This window comes from Harmonia axyridis, chromosome 3, assembly GCF_914767665.1.
Source record: "Harmonia axyridis chromosome 3, icHarAxyr1.1, whole genome shotgun sequence".
Taxonomy (NCBI): Eukaryota; Metazoa; Arthropoda; class Insecta; order Coleoptera; family Coccinellidae; genus Harmonia; species Harmonia axyridis.
The window spans coordinates 63,563,413-63,581,615 of NC_059503.1; the positions used below are offsets into that span (position 1 = coordinate 63,563,413).

The following is an 18,203-nucleotide window of genomic DNA, read 5'->3' on the forward strand; positions in this document are numbered from 1 at the left end:
TATTTATCTTAACTCGACCTACGATTTCGAATAGGTTGATTGTAACGACAGAAACGGTTTGAGCAAAGAAAGATCAAGGAAAGACGAGTACGAGAGAGTTGATTGTTTTCGTGAATTAAATTTGACGGATAAAATGATTGAATAATGGACCTTGACAAAAATTGTTTGAATTCATGCCTATAATTTTTGTGATACATATTTCATGCGAAAACAATTACTAGGCAGTTACCGATAGACCTAGATAAACTGATGTAGATTCAAAATGAATACGACGAAATCAATTGCAATCTGCTTCGGAGGAACAACAGTAAAGAAAAAGAAAGCAGGAAACGTCAAAATAGAAAATCAGACGATAGAATGGAAAGAGGAAGCAAAATATCTCGGAATAATAATTCTAGATGAGAGGATGAACTCTTAATCTTTGCAACACAACTTTTATTATGAGAATGTTTCGGTACCTACTGTCCTACTCTACAAAAAATACTGAGTCGAACGAGGTACCCTTATCAGGATCGAAAAAGAAAAACAATCGAAAACTTCGTTAGCCGAACAATTTCAACGGATACAATGAATCTGTCCATCGAAAAATGTGACGTTTCGCTTATCTCATAATCCGGTCTGTTATCCTGGTTTGCATACACCTGCACATCAGAGGTCCATATCAATCCCACCCTTCATCCCCAACTGTTTTTATTGCTGGCAGTTCAGCTGAAAGTTATAAATTTCCAAAATAGTTCGAACACTGGCCTCAAATGTTGGAAGATGAATGAATGTATTCGTGTCTAGAATCGCGTGTAGTCATAAGCTAATATTGTGTTATGCTGAAATATGAGGGATATCGGTGTAGCGTATACGCATTATTTAGGGACAGAATTGAAATAGGGGCGGTTGTGGAGGATTTGGTAATTATTTCTTCGTGAGGCAGTTAGGTTTAAACGCTGAGAGGTATTTATTTTGGGGGTATTTTGGAGGATTGAATGAGCTATGTGGATTTCATCAAGGAAAGAATGAACGATTACCATCAAACAGAAAGCTGAAGCTGAATCAAATAATACGAAAAATTAGTATTAATACCATATCATAGTATTCTCGCAATTTTATATATATTTCATCGGGGACATTCTGACACCACCACTTTACAAGGGGTAATAAATTTCAGGGCGAGCAGAGGCACCAATGTACGAAAAAGTAAAGAATCTTCTCTGGTTGAAACTTAACCGTTGAAACATAAATGAGATCACGCAGATTCCATATATCAAGAAATGAATTATGAATATCTACAGGGGGCATATTTCAGTACGACGTTCTTTTTAATGTTCTGACGTCACTGTGAACCTGTATAAAGTAAGGGTAGAGAAAACTCATTTTTATTCTAGATAAAAAGTAGCGCATTAAACTTGAATGGTCTTCCTCACTTCGATAGATTACGAGTCAGTGAAATGCGCATATTTTCTTTTTAATGTTGAATGAATGCTACCGAAATGCTTTGTGGTCACATTTAAGAAAAAGAAAAAGATTGAAAGGGTTAATTGATTTTGAAATTTTTGAATTAAGGCAAATAGTTTTGATAGTGTTATAGGAAAATTGATTTTTCTTCGATTCCAGGGGTTATTATTGGGCATAATTAACCAAAATAGGTTATTGAGAAGCATACTTTGAAGATTGATAGATAATTATTATCATCATTAGATTGAACATGATGGTAGCCATCTTAATTTTCTCTACCTAAATTATCTGAAGAAGCCATCGGACGCAGTGTGTGGACATTAGAAATTGGAAATAAAACATAGTTATCAAAAGAAAGAAGTTGAATATAATCAAACATAAATATCATTATGAAAGAGTGGACCCTTCAACAATCCCCTAACTGGTACTGAAAATAAAAGGGAGCAAATGAACCCCACTAAAGACACTGTTGCAATATTCTTGGACATGAAAAAGGCTCTTGATAAAATGAGGCATCACGGTCTGATACAGAAAATGAAGTTGATGAAATTTCCAACCAAAGTTACGAGATTAATACAATTGTACCTGGCATATAGTACCAGGTCGACGATTAGAGAAATTGAAGTCGGAGTTCGCCAAGGATCGGTTATAGGACCGATGCTGTTCAACTGATACATGGCAGACATACCGAAAAAGAATAGATGCAAGATAGCCCAGTTTGCAGATGTCACCGCTATCTACAATAACGGCATAACTAGATGAACTGATGGAATACTTCAAGGAATGGAGATTCGAAGTCATCGAAAACAGTTGCAATCAACTTCGGAGGAACAACAGAAAAGAAAGAGAAAACAGGAAACAGTGAAAATAGCAAATCGGAAGATAGAATGGAAAGAGGAAGCAAAATATCTGGAAGTAATTCTAGATGGAAGATTGAACTCTCACAAACAGAAGAAAACAGAAAAAGCAAGGCAATTGCACAGAGACTGTACCCGCTGCTCAATCCTAAAAGTAAACTTTCCTTAGAAAACAAGGAGTAACCTGGTATACTACGAAAGACAATAATAAGGATCAGTTGCAAAGTACGCTAAATACAGTAATCAAAACAGCGATTGGCGCCCCATGGTGTAAAACTAACCAACAAATCAGGGAAGAATTGAAAATTGAAACTATTGAGAAAATAATTAACAAACAAAGAAAAAAGACAATAAAGACGCTGAAAGAGCATGAGAATTAGGAATTAAGAAAGATACCACAAATAAAAATAAAAATGACAGATAAGAGGAAATACCTCTTTCAAAGAACCAAATAGAAGAAAAAGTAACAAGCATTTGGGATAAAAGTCTCCCATTTAGACAAAGGTAGGAAATCGGAGAAATGAAACTAGAGGCGTAGGAAATAAAATTCCAGTCTTTATAGAAAAAGAAGACCTGAGGAACACTTTACTGACTATATTTTTCACTTCGTTGGTCAATTCATTCAGTATAGTTTTGTCACCGGGGTTCAATGTGCGTCTATACTGTTCCTTCGCATTATTCTTTTCCTCTAACAAAATTGTCACGTCTAGAGGTATCGGACTCTTCTTCGGTATTTTTGATCTTGGTGGACTGTGCTTAAGCTTCGATTACTCTATGTAGATCCTCGATTGCTTCGTCTAGCTGTTCTCTGTTTTCTATTGTCACACTTTTCGATTGAAAGATTTTTTTTGAATTTTTCCAAGGAATTGATTTTCAGTCCGTGGGTAGTTTGTCTGTTCGATTTCTAATGTCAACATCACTGGGGTGTGATCCGATGAGAGATTCATCTTGGTTTCCATTTCATAATTGTAGGAAATCTTCTACAATACTGAATGTGAATTCAAATAATGAAAACCTATAGGAAATGGAATATTTGCAAAAAATATGCAAAAAATCGATATTTGTTACCTTTGGCCTTAGATTTTAATAGTCGCGTACACCCTACCATATTTTAGGATGTCAAAATACTAGTTTTTCGGGTTTACAGCTTGGTATCAGAAATTCCGTGGTGAACTAATAAGAGGACTAAACTATAATGGAACATCACTAATTGGGTTTTATTTCCAGTCTCATCTAATTTTCTCGCTGTTCTCGACCTTCCCTTGTATTTTCAGCAGATCTCAACTCAGATCTTCTCTCTATAGCGCCCAAAAACAGCCGGAACGAGAACTACGCGAACTGTGTGCATAAATTATAATTGAATCGGCAAAAAGAGCAACGAGGTCATGTTACCCACCCTGAGGTCTTAACCACTCGTGGCTAGTCGCTTTTTGCGGATGCAAATGGACTTTTTGGGCGGTCCGTAAGTCTCCGTGGTAGCAGGAAGTCGGGAGTGCGGTTGACACTGTATAAACACAGTTTAATGAATTATTATTTTCGTTGTATATCCCGCTGTATGAAACGTATATGAATGTTAGGTCGGGAAAGTTCGATTATGTTCGTGTTTGAAACTTTTTGTTGCGTTGAGGGCGAGTAGAAGATTTGCAACTCATGTTTACAATAAAAAAATCGAGCATTCGAGTCTTCGAAAATACTTCTTTCGTCGGCTTTCTGCTGTAGTCAGCGTAACAACTAAGTGGTTTATTGAAACTTATATTGTGTTAATACCCTGGGTAAATTTCTTCACCTACGGTTAGTTTGAGTTGTACTAACTAAGAACTTGAACTCTTCATAATAAATAAATTTCAAATCAATGTCAACGTAATAATTATTACTGTTCACGCCAAAGTGAACGTTTCTTTCATAATTAAATTCAAATTTCCAAATTTTCATTCAGAAAGTACCGCGATTTATTTATTTGTATCCGCTGAAGTAAATAATTTAACAACAGATGTGGTAGTTTTTTTGCCGTCGCGTTCCTCAGCGAGTGTGATATTAACACATTTCGTTTTAAAACCAGTATCCATCTTTACGTTTCATGCGAAAGATATTATATTATAGTTTCCAAAACAATTAATTTTCTGCTTCCTTACGAAATCATTTTCGATTAGTAAAACAAGTGAAAATTGCTTCCATTTAATATTTCATTCGAAATATAATAGACTCCGTTGTGAAAAGTACGTAAGTCGCTACCAGTGGCGTGCTGTGCAAAAGGCAGCAAGGATAAGGGGAACCGAACTTACATTGGCAGGACTTCATTCCAAAGGATCTCCACGTCTAGTTCAGATTGTTGAGCTCAATCACTCTGCTTCTGGAGCGTGAGTACAATACAGATCCATTCGTAAAGTTCGACCATTTAAAGGTAAGAAGTTGGTTTGGGTTCACTTATCCTTTTCGTAATATGTTGGGAATATTTTGAAATTCACATTACAGTCCACTTTCTTTCTACTCATTATTGATCTGAAAACTCCCCAACATTACAGTAGATATGCTATGCTATGATTTTGTATAGAACTTATCGAATTATAATGAAAATATATAATACTATAATAATAATAAATAACCTTCTGCATGATCCAGACGACAGATTTAATGGTTGCTAGGAGAATAGGTGTAAGTGACTTACCGACGCCTCCAAAATAAATCATTCATTCTCAAATTTAAAACCGTAAATAAGAAAATTCTCATACATATACTTGTTAACTAACTCAAGGGGATACATTGAATATGAACGTAAAATTAGAAGAATTATTTATGATAATTCCTCGTGTATTAGTTCGATTAGTATCCACAAAAAGCTGAGGTAGCAGAAATATCACTTTTATACAGGGTGAATCAATAGTGTTCGATCAGTGGATCACTGGATCATGGAGTGGATGGAGTGGATCATGGAAACTGAAATAAACATTGATTGAAATGAGCGCGCATAAGTAACAGATTTTATGTCGGCGCTTTTCTCATTTTTCACATAGAAATTTCAACTCTCCGACTTGTCAAATATCATAACCGTTTTCTGTTCCAATTCGCGGCTCACTGATTCTGAGCACCTGGTAAACCTTAGGATAACTGGAATGAACAGGACCTCTCGTTCTAGTCGGCTTGATTCATAACGCTGTTCTGTTTCAGGCCAGGCATTCGCGATAACTGTAACGAAACCACTGTCGGTATTTCAAAGCGTTACGGGGAGAGATAAGTCGTGACTCGTGACGTTCCACTGGGCGCTTAATTGTCAGTTGACCATATTTTTCGCATGATTTCGCCCAGATTTCATTTAGAAATGGATTGTGCGGTGACCTGTGAAAGCAATGAATGGCACATTGAAAGTACGCGGCTTGTATTTAGAATGCAAGAAGAGTACAATCTGCATCAGAGAAATGTAGATGTTAAACGTGTCTTCTTTTAGTTTAGTTGTTATCAATAATGAAAATAAAACATAGAAATGATGCTGAGGGTCACGGTTAAAGCTTTATTTAAAATATAATTTTTTGCCATTAGTGCTGAAAAATTATTTCTGGCTAATGTGTGCCACGGCTGGCTCGGAAGCCAACTCGGTAACTTCTTAGTATTAAAGGAGAACAAAATAATTGTATTTTCTTATTTTCTTTTAGATGTAATTTTGATTGTATTGATCGCACATTTTGTTACCAGGTATGGAAAAATTCCTTATTAATAGTTCTAATAAATGGTATCACGGTACCAATATGGTACCATTTGAAAAAATTTAGTTTTACCCCAAAAACAATTACGATGAACTTTATTTGCTCATAAAAAACGCAATTTAGTATTTTTGACGGGATTTCGATTTTTCTAGTATTAGACGGGTCAATTGGAATAAATCGGAACCATCATGGCACACTAAGATGGAAAACTAAAAATTAGATTATAAAAAATTTCGACGTTTGAAATGTCACTTATGTGATATCATTGGATTCAGAAAATTATGCAGATTTCAGAAATATAATACAAGGTGTTCCATTTAAAAATCTAAAGTTGATATCACTTCCGGCGAAACCGGAAATGAAAAAAAAATCATTTATGAATCAAAAAGTGCCACTTATTATGTATATGAGATATACCAAATTTCAATCTATTACGTTCAAAACTAACGGAGATACAGGGGGTGTAGTGTACCATGATCCTGTTACACCCGGTATATTGCCTGAAATTGCTATAGTTCTGATGACGTTATCAATACGAAATTTTGCTCGAAACTTGAATTTGTTATTCCAAATGAAATTACGCACAGTGGAATGTGTTGATTCAAAAAATTGTCCACTATTCAGAGATTAGAGCGCGAGCGGAGTCCAGTGTGAAAGCGAGTATTTGAATAATTTCGAAGTCTCACAGTTTTCGAGATTTTTGATGTTTCATGAAAATGTTGAATGCTTTCTCTCATGCCATAGGAACAATTAAATACTTTTTGAATCAGTTTCTTCTGTGAATATTGTTGAATAATTGTTTCAATTCATGCACTGAAAAATAGCACAAAATATTATACAGGGATTCTGAAAGAAATTGTTCAAAATTCACGTTTTGCAAGAAGTGTTTTTTGTACCTAATTCGATCTTAGGTGTGTAAAAAAAAACACTGAACCTTTTCTGCATATTAAGTTGAAAAGATGCCTTTTCTGTGAGGATTTCGAGAAGTTGAAATTAAGGTGATAACTTTATTCAGAAAAAAAACCATCCTCTTGTGCAAAAAAAAAATAGTTTCCTTTTCCAATGATTCCAGAGTTCTCGTCAACAAATACCTTCACATCATTAAATCCGCACGTAGGGTCAACAATTCGAAATTAATAATTTCATATCGTATTTTCCCCAACCCGTGCAACATCATCAATCCGTCTCTCTTTCACGAGGGGTGGCAAAATCCAATAATGGCCCTCTAATTCCTCTGGATGGACCGAAGTTTGCAGTGCTGGGCCAAGGGACAAGCTTGGATGATTGGATATCTCTCGGGAACGATATTATTTCATTATTCTATAGCGTGTAGACAATTGAATTTCGACATAATGGTTGTATGTGATAGCGTAATCGATGGAATCCAATGGCGTAGTCATTTCAGAATTCCGTTAGGTAAATACAATAAACTTCATTTTGTTAAACGATGTTAAAATGATATTTCTTTTTTTGTTTATTGATGTAAATACAGGAAGTTTTTCACTTGTAGATATATTTCAAGATTCCTGAGGTCAATGGAAACACTTTTTTCCTTAACCATTTCTTCCTATTCGGCCCTGATAAAAAGATACAGGCTGTTGAATATCGATAAATTCTCGGCTATATGTCGTGAATGGTTCTACCCTAGGAAATGATTTTTGAGATATAGCTTCTCCTTGATGTGATGCATCTTCGTCAAACACAAAATTCCATCCACATTTTTCAGTTACTTCATTATGAACATTACATTCCATAGAAATATCAAAAATTCGAAGAACCCAATTCTTAAATATAAATTTTGCTATTAAAAGCTTCCATAGTATGTTTGGATTTATATTTGTAGGTAGTAATAAAACACACTTTTTTCGTAATTTGTTCTTTGGCGATCGATTTCGGTTTCCTATTCTAAAACCATCATCAGGCCAGCTGAAAAATACATATCTCATAATGTAAGGTGCAATTTTAGCTCACTTTGAATGAAGGTAGTTTACTTCATTTGATGTCTTATATGTGTATCTTTAATATTATTTTAAAAGAAAATGTGTTCTCTGAAAATGTTATAAAATAGAGGACACCTAAGTGGATCTAGATATACTCCATTCACTAAGTGTTAAAAAAAAATGTATTTAGCAATAGTAAGCAATTATGGAATAACAAGGAAATCAAAAGTTTCAATAATTTATCACCAAAAGTCACTTAAAACAAAGCCACTTCTTGAAATCCAATTTCCCGAAAACTTCACTTTCAAGTTGAAAATTGGTGCAGAAAAATTGCACGCGCGGAAATTAGAAATACGCAATTTTGTTGAATCGTTCCATTATTTTTTTGTAGATCCGAGTACCTTCAAATCTTACCTTAATTCAATCATTGGTTATATCAGGTGATAATGAAAATACTCCTTCAACTACGTTCCGAAGTCTCACCTGTAAATGGAAAAAATAAATTACTGAAAAGTTCAACACAATAATAGGTATTGAGTTCATTACCACCAATAATAATATTGGTTCCAATTGAAAAAAAAAACTAGTTATTGAGAATAGAATAATAATAAGAAGTTTCAATATCTGAAAGACAAAATTATTCGATTATTGTCGGAGATATTCCCGATGAAAGAGTGATAATATAGTTTTGTTACTACTGCTTTCTTCATCGCAAGTAACATTCAGCAACAACATACAAATTTCAGATCTCATTTCCCCTATAAAAAAGAGAGAAAAAGCGCATAACATTGATGATACACGGTGTACAACAGCTGTAATTACATGCCATTAAAATCAGAGCAGGAACGCAACTCGAACTCTCATCTACAAATTAAATTCATCCAGTAGGTTGAAATTACAATGATCCACCTACAAACTTCGGTTCTGTAATGTTAGGTATACACTGGATCTGATTTGTTTCAATTCAGCTCTGGTAATTATCTTATTATGTTACAGCGGGGGCGATTTTTGTCAAAACATAACAGTCCATGATTCGAGATATTGAGGCCGTACATACTTTAATATTGTAATTGATATAATTATCTCCGACCCTTCCTACGAATAACCAGAAGATATTCTATGGTTCAGCGAGTTTATAAATCAGAAAAACTTATTATTATTTTTCCCTTGTAAAATTTTTGGCCAACCCATTTTCATATTATTCATTGTATAGTATTTGGAGATAAAGAAATTCTACAAAAAAATATGATCTCATATCACAATGCTCGAACATCTATATATTTGATTTGCTCTTCGGAAATAATTTTTGAATTTTAGTTCGATCGGATAGTTATTCTTATAATTATCGGAAAAACAAAATTTCATATTGATATTCATAGCTCCTAAGCCTTCAATCCAATTTTATATATTTATTATAGAGAATCGGGTTTCGAATTTTGAACTGAAATTTTCAAGGATCAGTAAATTTTGTTCAAGATTTATTCTGATGTAAACGGCAGCCGACTAAAGAAAATTAATTCTTCCTTGGATTCTTAATGATTTCAGACCATTCTCGGACAAAATACGAAACTAACAGACATTTGGGCAAAATAATGTGCAAATACCAGTTGATCACTGAAAGTGTTATAATACCAAAAGTGAATATCATATTGGAAATTCTATGACAGCAAATCATCACTCAAAATTCTCAGTTCAAAAACGTCAAATTACAAAATTTCGCTCAATCGTAAAATGGCAATACAACAAACCCAGGTACCCGAATCCACCCACGAAAACACATCAGTTAAAGGAGTTACAATTACAATGACGAATAACAAAGAGAGAAAACACAAATTCAAACTCAAAGGAATATGGCGGGAGACTCAGTTGGCACAACCGAAAATGCCCCAAGAAAAATTTGTTCCACCATACGATGGACCCCTTGTGCTTATTCAGAAATCCTTGGTTATCGATCCAGAAATATTGACAAGATGCAATCAGTTGGCATTTGCTCACCTCCGAACAATCTTCGACAACAGAAAATCCTTCAAAGACATCTTGGAACAGAAGAAGATCAAGAACCTAGTAAAACAAGAGGAGAAGACTATCAATTCGATCTATTTCTTCTACAGAAAGCATCAAATGATGAAAGAGATGAAACTTGCGAAATTGCAGCAACGAAAAGCGCTATTGGCCAGATCTAGCAGAAAAAAAGTAAAAGAAACCGACGAGGAAAGAGCTAAAAGAATAGAAAATCTTGCAACAGCCAAAAAACTCTTCAAGGAACGACCACCGAGTAGAGGTAAATGGAAACCTTTGGAGAACATGAACAGATATATGGACTTAGCTGAGCCGATCAAACGAGATAAGACAATTGGTCCAAGAACTAACTTCGACGTCAGCAAAGCCGCAAAAAGTTACGTAGCTACTGACATAATTCTTAAGTTGCTACAACAACCGAGGAGATTTGAAGATTTAGAGCCACCATTGCAGGCCGCCAGACCAGTTCCCAAATCTGCTCTGACATACAAGATTACACCTCAAATAGAGAAACTTTATGTTGTAAAAATAAGGAAGGAAGGAACCACGTCCGCACCCGAGGATGAGGTTTGGAAGATATCACCTGGTGCGCTCAAGTACAAAGCTACTCCAAGGATCCTTCAACTAGCGAAACCCATAGAGCGACCTTAGACTAAACTAATTTAAGAATAAAAAATATAAACCTACATATTCAAGTATTGCAATGTAAAGTTCTCATGGTTATTTTTTTTTAATTAAATTTCGGAATTAATTTTCTTTTTTTTTTCTATCAGCAGATTGATCTTTTCTGATAAAGAGATTAACATAAAAATCTGCTCTAAGCTTGATAATATTGCTTTATATCTGCACGCGAAATCTCAACTTGGTGAAACTGTTGTCCCTAAAATATTAATTTTTTTTCTACGATATTTGTCTTGAATATTTTTCTGGTTCTAGAAAAGCGATCATCAAGAAAATTTTGCATGAAGATTTAAATTATTTTTGTACATTCAATTGCAGAATTTTATCCCGGTCGAATACGCAGTTTTGATATTATCAGGAGAACAAAAAATCGAACGCACTAGTCGGATTTTACCCATTAACGACTTATCCATGGCAATCCTGAATATTTCAAGCTCTTAGTTATTCCATTTCGATTTTCGACAGAATCGAATGTGAGGATGGATTCGTCATCAGTGAGTCGAACCCGAGGTCGAGGCTTAAAATTCGAAAAATACGGACATAATGATCGCTCTGTTAGAAAACGAGCGTCCAAAAATGAAGAAAACGAGTAGTTATTTGGCTGCATAAACCCTGTCGTACGACATTCCTCTCATATTTATCAATTGTTATTTGAAAACTGTTACCAAACTCCTCTTAGCTCTATTCTAACTAGGGGTGCAACGAAACGCCATTTTCAAACCGAACCGAATTTTTCGATCCGGCTGTATTGGCCGGACCGAACCGAATTTGTAGGCCGAATCACAAACCGAACCGTTGGCCGGATCGCAGATCGAAACTCCTTCAAAGAAGCTTCAGAAAAAGGACTAGAGGAGCGTTGCAAAAATCTAGTTTTTAATAAAAACTATTCCATAGCTACCTTCATCGACCCGAGATATAAAAATGTGTTTTTTAACACATCGGAAAAAAAATCAATTATTTCCATTGTGATCAAGGAAATAACTTCTATAAGTAGACTTACTGGAGGAAGCGATTCGGAAACGAATAACTCAGATGACGAACCATTAATAAAAAAAAAGAAGGCCAGTAACGAGACTTCAACTTTATGGCAATGCTTTGAAGACATTGCCAATTCCTCTAAAGAAAAAAAAAACTGTGATGTTAAAAAATCCATCACGGATGAAATTGGTGAATACCTCCAAAAACCCATTTTAGATCGGAATTCGTGTCCTCTCGAATTTTGGAAGACACAGAATAAAAACTTTCCTTACATTTTCAAACTTGTACCGAAATTTCTTTCGTGTCCTGGAACAAGTGTTCCAAGCGAACGCTTATTTTCAGAAATGAGGAACATTTTCGAAGATAAGAGAAGTTCGTTGGATCCCGAAATGGCCGAAAAAATAGTGTTCATTCATGAAAATGTTTAGTTGTTTTATTTGACTTCTCTCTAGAATCAGAAATATTTTTGTTTTCATCCTGATGTTATTAATTATGAATTATGTTATGATCCTTTTCGTGAAGAGTATTTTTTATGTTTTCAGCTGTGATAATTATGAATTACGTTCCTTTTCTAGAAGACTTTTTTTTTTTAATCTGTGATATTTAGGATTGATATATCATATTTCTAGAAGACTTTTTATTTTTATTATGCGAATAAATTATCAAAATTATCTCCTGTTTTTCTTTCAATTTTCACTTGGAAAAATTCGGCCGAATCGAATTGGAATTCGGCCTAGGCCGGAATTCCGGCCGAGCAGCCGAATCGGCCGGAATTGGTAGTTCGGTTCGGTTTCGGTTGCAGCCCTAATTCTAACAGTGAATGAAAATGCCGACATTGGACACCAACGCTATATTTCAATATTTTCCAATTCTATCTTTTCAAAAGTAGAAACAAAATGAAATTTTTCACATCGGCACCGTAATCAACGTCGCGAATTGAACAAAACAGTTTTTCTTCCTACAGCCTTGTCCGTTATTACTTTCACAGCTGTTTATCGAATATGACCTCTGTTAACCTTAGTTAATGCTTCATATAGTGGGAGATCATAAGAATGCTCAAAGATTGTCCGTGTACTAGTAGACGAAGTTCAATTAACGCCTTACATTATGAGTTCTCATAGAATATGAAAGTCGAATCACAATTATAAAATATAAAAGTATTTTTCTTTGTTGTTTCCACTGAAAATTTGAGAAACTATAGTGCTGCAATATTTTAGCAAATTATCAATTGATTCATATAGACGTCATAAAGAAATTCTGAGCAAAAAACCATTTCGTATGAATGACTGAATGAATATACACCAAATTCAAATTGTATCTAAGAGTTTAAAGGTTTACGTATGTGCAATCTACACCAAGAAGGTTGGCTAATCCACCCCTTAAATAATTCCAGATACTGCATGTCACTTCTTTCTTCTTTCTGGTTCTTTGAAGTAGGTATTTCCTCTTATCTGTCATTCTTATTTTGGAATGTAGTATTTTTCTTAATTTCTCACTCTCATGCTCTTTCAACGTCTCTATTATCTTCTTTCTTTGTTTGTTAATTATTTACTCAATAGTTTCAATTTTCAATTCTCTGATTTGTTGATTTCTTATGGACCATTGGGTGCCACTGTTCTGATTACTGTTTTGGTATACTTTGTAACTGATCCTTATTATTGTCTTTCGTATTATACCAGGTTACTCCTTTATATGTACCTAAATTGAGGAAGGAGCTATATGATTTCGCATCTAATGGGTGTTTTTTTTCAAGGTTTATAACTTTAAGTTGGCATTACTGTTCAAGATGGCGACCGATTTAACAGCTGTCAAGTGATTTATTCTCAGTTTGGTTTGGCAATTCATCATGAATAGACTCACGCCTGAACAACGCTTGCAAATAGTGCAAAATAAGATTGCCGTTGTTCCCGATTTTCATAAGCGAATTTTGTTTAGCGATGAAGCGCACTTCTGGTTGAATGGCTACGTCAACAAACAAAACTGCCGCATTTGGAGTGAAGTTAATCCTCAAATGTATGTCGAAACACCGTTACATCCAGAAAAACTGACAGTTTGGTGCGCTTTATGGGCTGGTGGAATCATTGGTCCGTACTTCTTCAAAAACCATGATGACCAGAACGTTACAGTCAATGGTGATCGGTATGAAGCCATGATTACTGACTTTCCATTCCTGAATTGAACAACCATGATGTCCAGGAGCTGTGGTTCCAACAAGACGGCGCAACATGTCACACAGCTCGTGCCACAATCGATTTATTAAAAGACACGTTTGATGACCGCCTAATTTCACGTTTCGGACCTATGAATTGGCCTCCAAGATTTTGCGATTTAACACCGCTAGACTACTTTCTGTGGGGCTATGTGAAGTCATTGGTCTATGCAGATAAGCCACAAACCCTTGACCATTTGGAAGACAACGTTCGCCGTGTTATTGCTGATATACGGTCAAGGATGTTGGAAAAAGTCATCGAAAATTGGACGTCCAGATTGGACTACATCCGAGCCAACCCTGGCGGTCATATGCCAGAAACCATATTTAAAATGTAATGCCACAAAATTATCTTGCGGATAAATAAAATTCATGTCAATCGAATAATCCATCGTTGTTTTATTGCAATTTAAAGTTCTAAAGCTCTAAAAAAACACCCTTTAGAACGGCAAAACGAAAACTTGAAATCAAATAAAGTCTAGGCACAAGCATTATACTACTCTGTTTGTGTCGTACCAAATTGAGTGATATCACAAATGAGAAAAATCTTCAGAGACAGTAATTACGCTCCGTTCGTTTGATAACAAACATTTGGATATAAAAAACAAACAGCAGGTTACCACTAATGAATCAATTTTTGGAACGACGGAAATATGTTCATTCAAATCAACATGAATTTCGAACAAAGGGGTTGATTTTGTGTTGGGGCGGTCGAATATAGTTACGTAATTGAATTTCTACGTTAATAATACACCATGAAACAAATTGATGACTACGTGTAATTACACGGGTATCATACTTCACTCTAATTATTTATGCTGTATCTGAATAACGCATAGGGATGCATCGAATAATGGCTTGTCCACGTAAACGTTGGATTATAATTAGATTGGTCGTCAGTAACTTTACCGGAATCGATTCGGTTTGTTGGAAACTATTTCTGAATGCCGTTATCGGTTATTTCATTGGAATCAATAATAATTCTTGGATTTCATCACTTTTTTCAGAGACAAAAAAGATCCAACGAATTATCGACCCATAAGCCTATTATCGACAATTAGTAAAGTGGTAGAGAAATTAATCCACAGAAGACTGACAGATTCTTTAGAAGAAAAGAAAATAATTCCAGATCACCAGTTTGGGTTTCGTAAAGATCATTCAACGATTCATCAACTGGTACGACTTACAGAAAATATTAAGGAGCAAATGAACCTCTCTACAGATACCTACCGGTGCAATTTTCTTGGATATAGAAAAGGCATTTGATAAAATGTGGCATCAGAGTCTGATTTACAAAATGAAGTTGATGAAATTTCCAATCAAACTTACGAGATTGATACAATCGTACCTGGCAAATGAAAATTTAGAGTGAATATCGATAGTACCTGGTCGACGATTAGAGAAATTGAAGACGGAGTTCCCCAAGAATCGGTGATAGGACCGCTACTGTTCAACTTATACATGGCAGACATACCGAAAATGAATAGATACAAGATAGCCCAGTTTCCAGATGACACTGCCATATACTATCACAGTAGAATGCGGAAAACAATCACTAGGCAGTTACAGATAGACCTAGATAAACCGATGGAATACTTCAAGAAATGGAGATTCAAAATGAACACATCGAAAACAGTTGCAATCTACTTCGGAGGAACAACAGTAAAGAAAGATAGAGCAGGAAACGTCAAAATAGAAAACTAGACGATAGAATGGAAAAAGGAAGCAAAATATCTGGGAGTATTACTGGATGAAAGAATGAATTTTAACAAACAGATAGAAGAAAACCGAAAAAAGACAAGGCAATTGCACGGCAGACTGTACCCATTGCTCAACCCTAGAAGTAAACTTTCTTTAGAAAACAAGCTGAAGATAATAAAAATAGTGCTAATACCAAGCATTACGATGTACCTGGTACAATATTAAGGACAATAATAATGATCAGTTGCAAAGTACGCAATATTCAGTAATAAACAAACAAAGAAGACAGTAGAGACGCTGAAAGAGCACGAGAATAAAGAATTAAGAAAGATAATACAAATCAAAATAAGAAAGACAGATAAGGGGAAATACCTCTTTCAAAGAACTGAATAGAAGAAAGAAGTGACATGTAGTAGGAAGGAAAGCTTTCCTATCAGACAACAGCAGAAAATAGGAGAAATGAAATTAGAGGCCAAGGGAATGTAAATTCCGAACCTTAAACAAAAAGATCTGAGTTCACTATTTTTCGTTATTTATAAAATAGTTGCCTAATTTTAAAGAAGACATAGAATAAGGTAATTGATTTGAGCTACTCAAAAGTGGGCATTCGAGTATTGAAGGCAGGCACCAAGTGCTAACTTTCGTTTATGATAGTGCTAGAGTATCTTTCAGACAATTTCATTTCATTTCTTCTTACATATTAGGAATATTTAGATAATCTGAATCAATGTTGAAAAATGTCTAAGGTCAATTCGTTTACGAGAACTTTCAACCGGTATAATGTATAACTCTTGAACGCTTCCACATGAAATGAAAACAAAACATGAAGATTTTGAGGAAATACTAACATTTATTGAACTTCGTTCGGCAAATAAGCCAATTGGCAATACTGAATACTGCCACATTTCGTATTCATACTCAACGTAGCATCAAATTCAATACTGACCTGTTAATGTTTGGATAATGCATTGATCCATTGTGTACAATAATCGAATAACTGAATCTCACAGTAACAGGTCTTGAAGAATACGCTGCATTTCATAATTCACCCAAATATACAAATTTTGCTGGTGTTATTCCTTCGGATGAAGATTTGTATCGAATGAATTTTAATCAAATAAATGACAGTTCCTTTTATAGGTTAGTATTTCTCTGTGACTGATTCTAGAATATTCCCGTTTTGATGTTGCTTGATTGTAATATTTTGATGTACGTAGATATTGCAGGATTTTATAATTGACGACTGATGTTAGCTTTTAATTATGTTCGAAAACTGTTGAAAGAACTTAAATTTGTAGAGGTAAATTTTACCGTTTTTGTTTTGTATGTTTTTGTCATCTTTGGTGTTTTTTAGGCCTGATGAAGCAGATGAAAATCTGCGAAACGCCGCTAAATATATTTTGAAAGTTCTTCAGTGTTTGTTCTTATTCCTACAAAAAAAACCTTTTTTGGTACAACCGTGGAGAACACAATATCTAATCTACTTTGATCAATAATAATAAATAATTAATAATCATATCGAATAATGTGAACTACAAATAGAGAAATTCGGAGACTAGAAATTGTTTTCCCTCTATTCGGTGACTCGGAAACAATAACATACTTCTGTTTCAAATGGTTTTCGTAAGAATTAAATTCATGCACAGTTTTCAACCGATCATTAAAGATATTTCAAACAATACGTTCTAAATAACGACTTATGTCAAGGTCAAGTTTCTATTCCCCACAGTTTTTTCTATTTTGGACGTTTCATTGAACGCGAAGAGTGCAGACGGGAAAGGTCGAGCGGATTCGAAGGGATTTTCCTCGCTCTCTCACTGTTTTTCCCGATGGCTGTCCGGAAATGGAGTGGAATTTGGAAGACGAAGGCGAGCCTGGGGATTTTCATCAGTGCCCAGACCAATTTGGAGGATATATCGGTTGATCTGTCGTCGGAAGATTGTTGCTTGCAGTCTATATGGATCTACCGTGTCCTAAGACTTAATCTGTTGCTGGAGGAAAAAGCTTTCTAATGAAAGATTTTCCTGATGAAAATATCAATCTTAATTATTTGATAGAGATTTGCAATTTGCACGGGGAGTTATCAAGTCCAACATTTGGATGTTTTTTCTCAAATTTTAATAGTGAAGAAGAACTGAAAAATAAAACTCCTTTGAAATGTGGAAATAACTAAAGCCATCTACTGACACTTTCCCGATAGATAGAGAACCGAAACCAAGATTCTGATAAAGAAATAATTCGATAAGAACACTGGCAGGAACTTTCGAGCGCTTATTCAATCATACGCCCATGATTTATTAATCTAGACGAAAAGTTCATTAAAGTTTGGCATGAATATTCGAGTTTTCATTTTGCATATACAAAATCAATTTTAACATTTTGATTTTAGGCGGAAGAATGACAAACAATAAATAACCCATACAAAAATTGTCTATCAAATTTATTCACTGCAATTTAAAAAATCCGAACTGAGCATAATCCTGATTCCTGACCTGGTGCTTTCTAAATTCTTCAACGTATGAAAGCGATGGAACTCCACAACACATCCACGCAATTGTCTTCTGCATTTAGCCATAATAGCAAACCTATGTCTTATAACCTAACTAAATAATAATATTCCTTCGTAGATTCGTGACTCTTCTGAAAAAAGAGATTGTTACAACACAGGGTATAA

At 34.9% G+C, this 18,203-nt stretch overlaps 2 protein-coding genes across 4 annotated transcripts in view; one reads left to right on the forward strand and one right to left on the reverse strand.

Annotated features, from left to right (window-relative positions):
• Nucleotides 1-18,203, reverse strand: part of LOC123674791 (fasciclin-3) — a 212,144-nt gene that overhangs the window by 156,811 nt on the left and 37,130 nt on the right. The gene's annotated exons all lie outside the window — the stretch shown is intronic.
• LOC123674792 lies at nt 9,603-10,711 on the forward strand. Its single transcript, XM_045609878.1, has one exon. It carries the CDS (start codon nt 9,673-9,675, stop codon nt 10,609-10,611), a length of 939 nt encoding a protein of 312 aa, XP_045465834.1. The 5' UTR covers nt 9,603-9,672; the 3' UTR covers nt 10,612-10,711.

Excerpts from the sequence above, each read along its gene's own strand:
- LOC123674792 (XM_045609878.1), top strand. The coding sequence starts at position 9,673 with ATGGCAATACAACAAACCCAGGTACCCGAATCCACCCACGAAAACACA.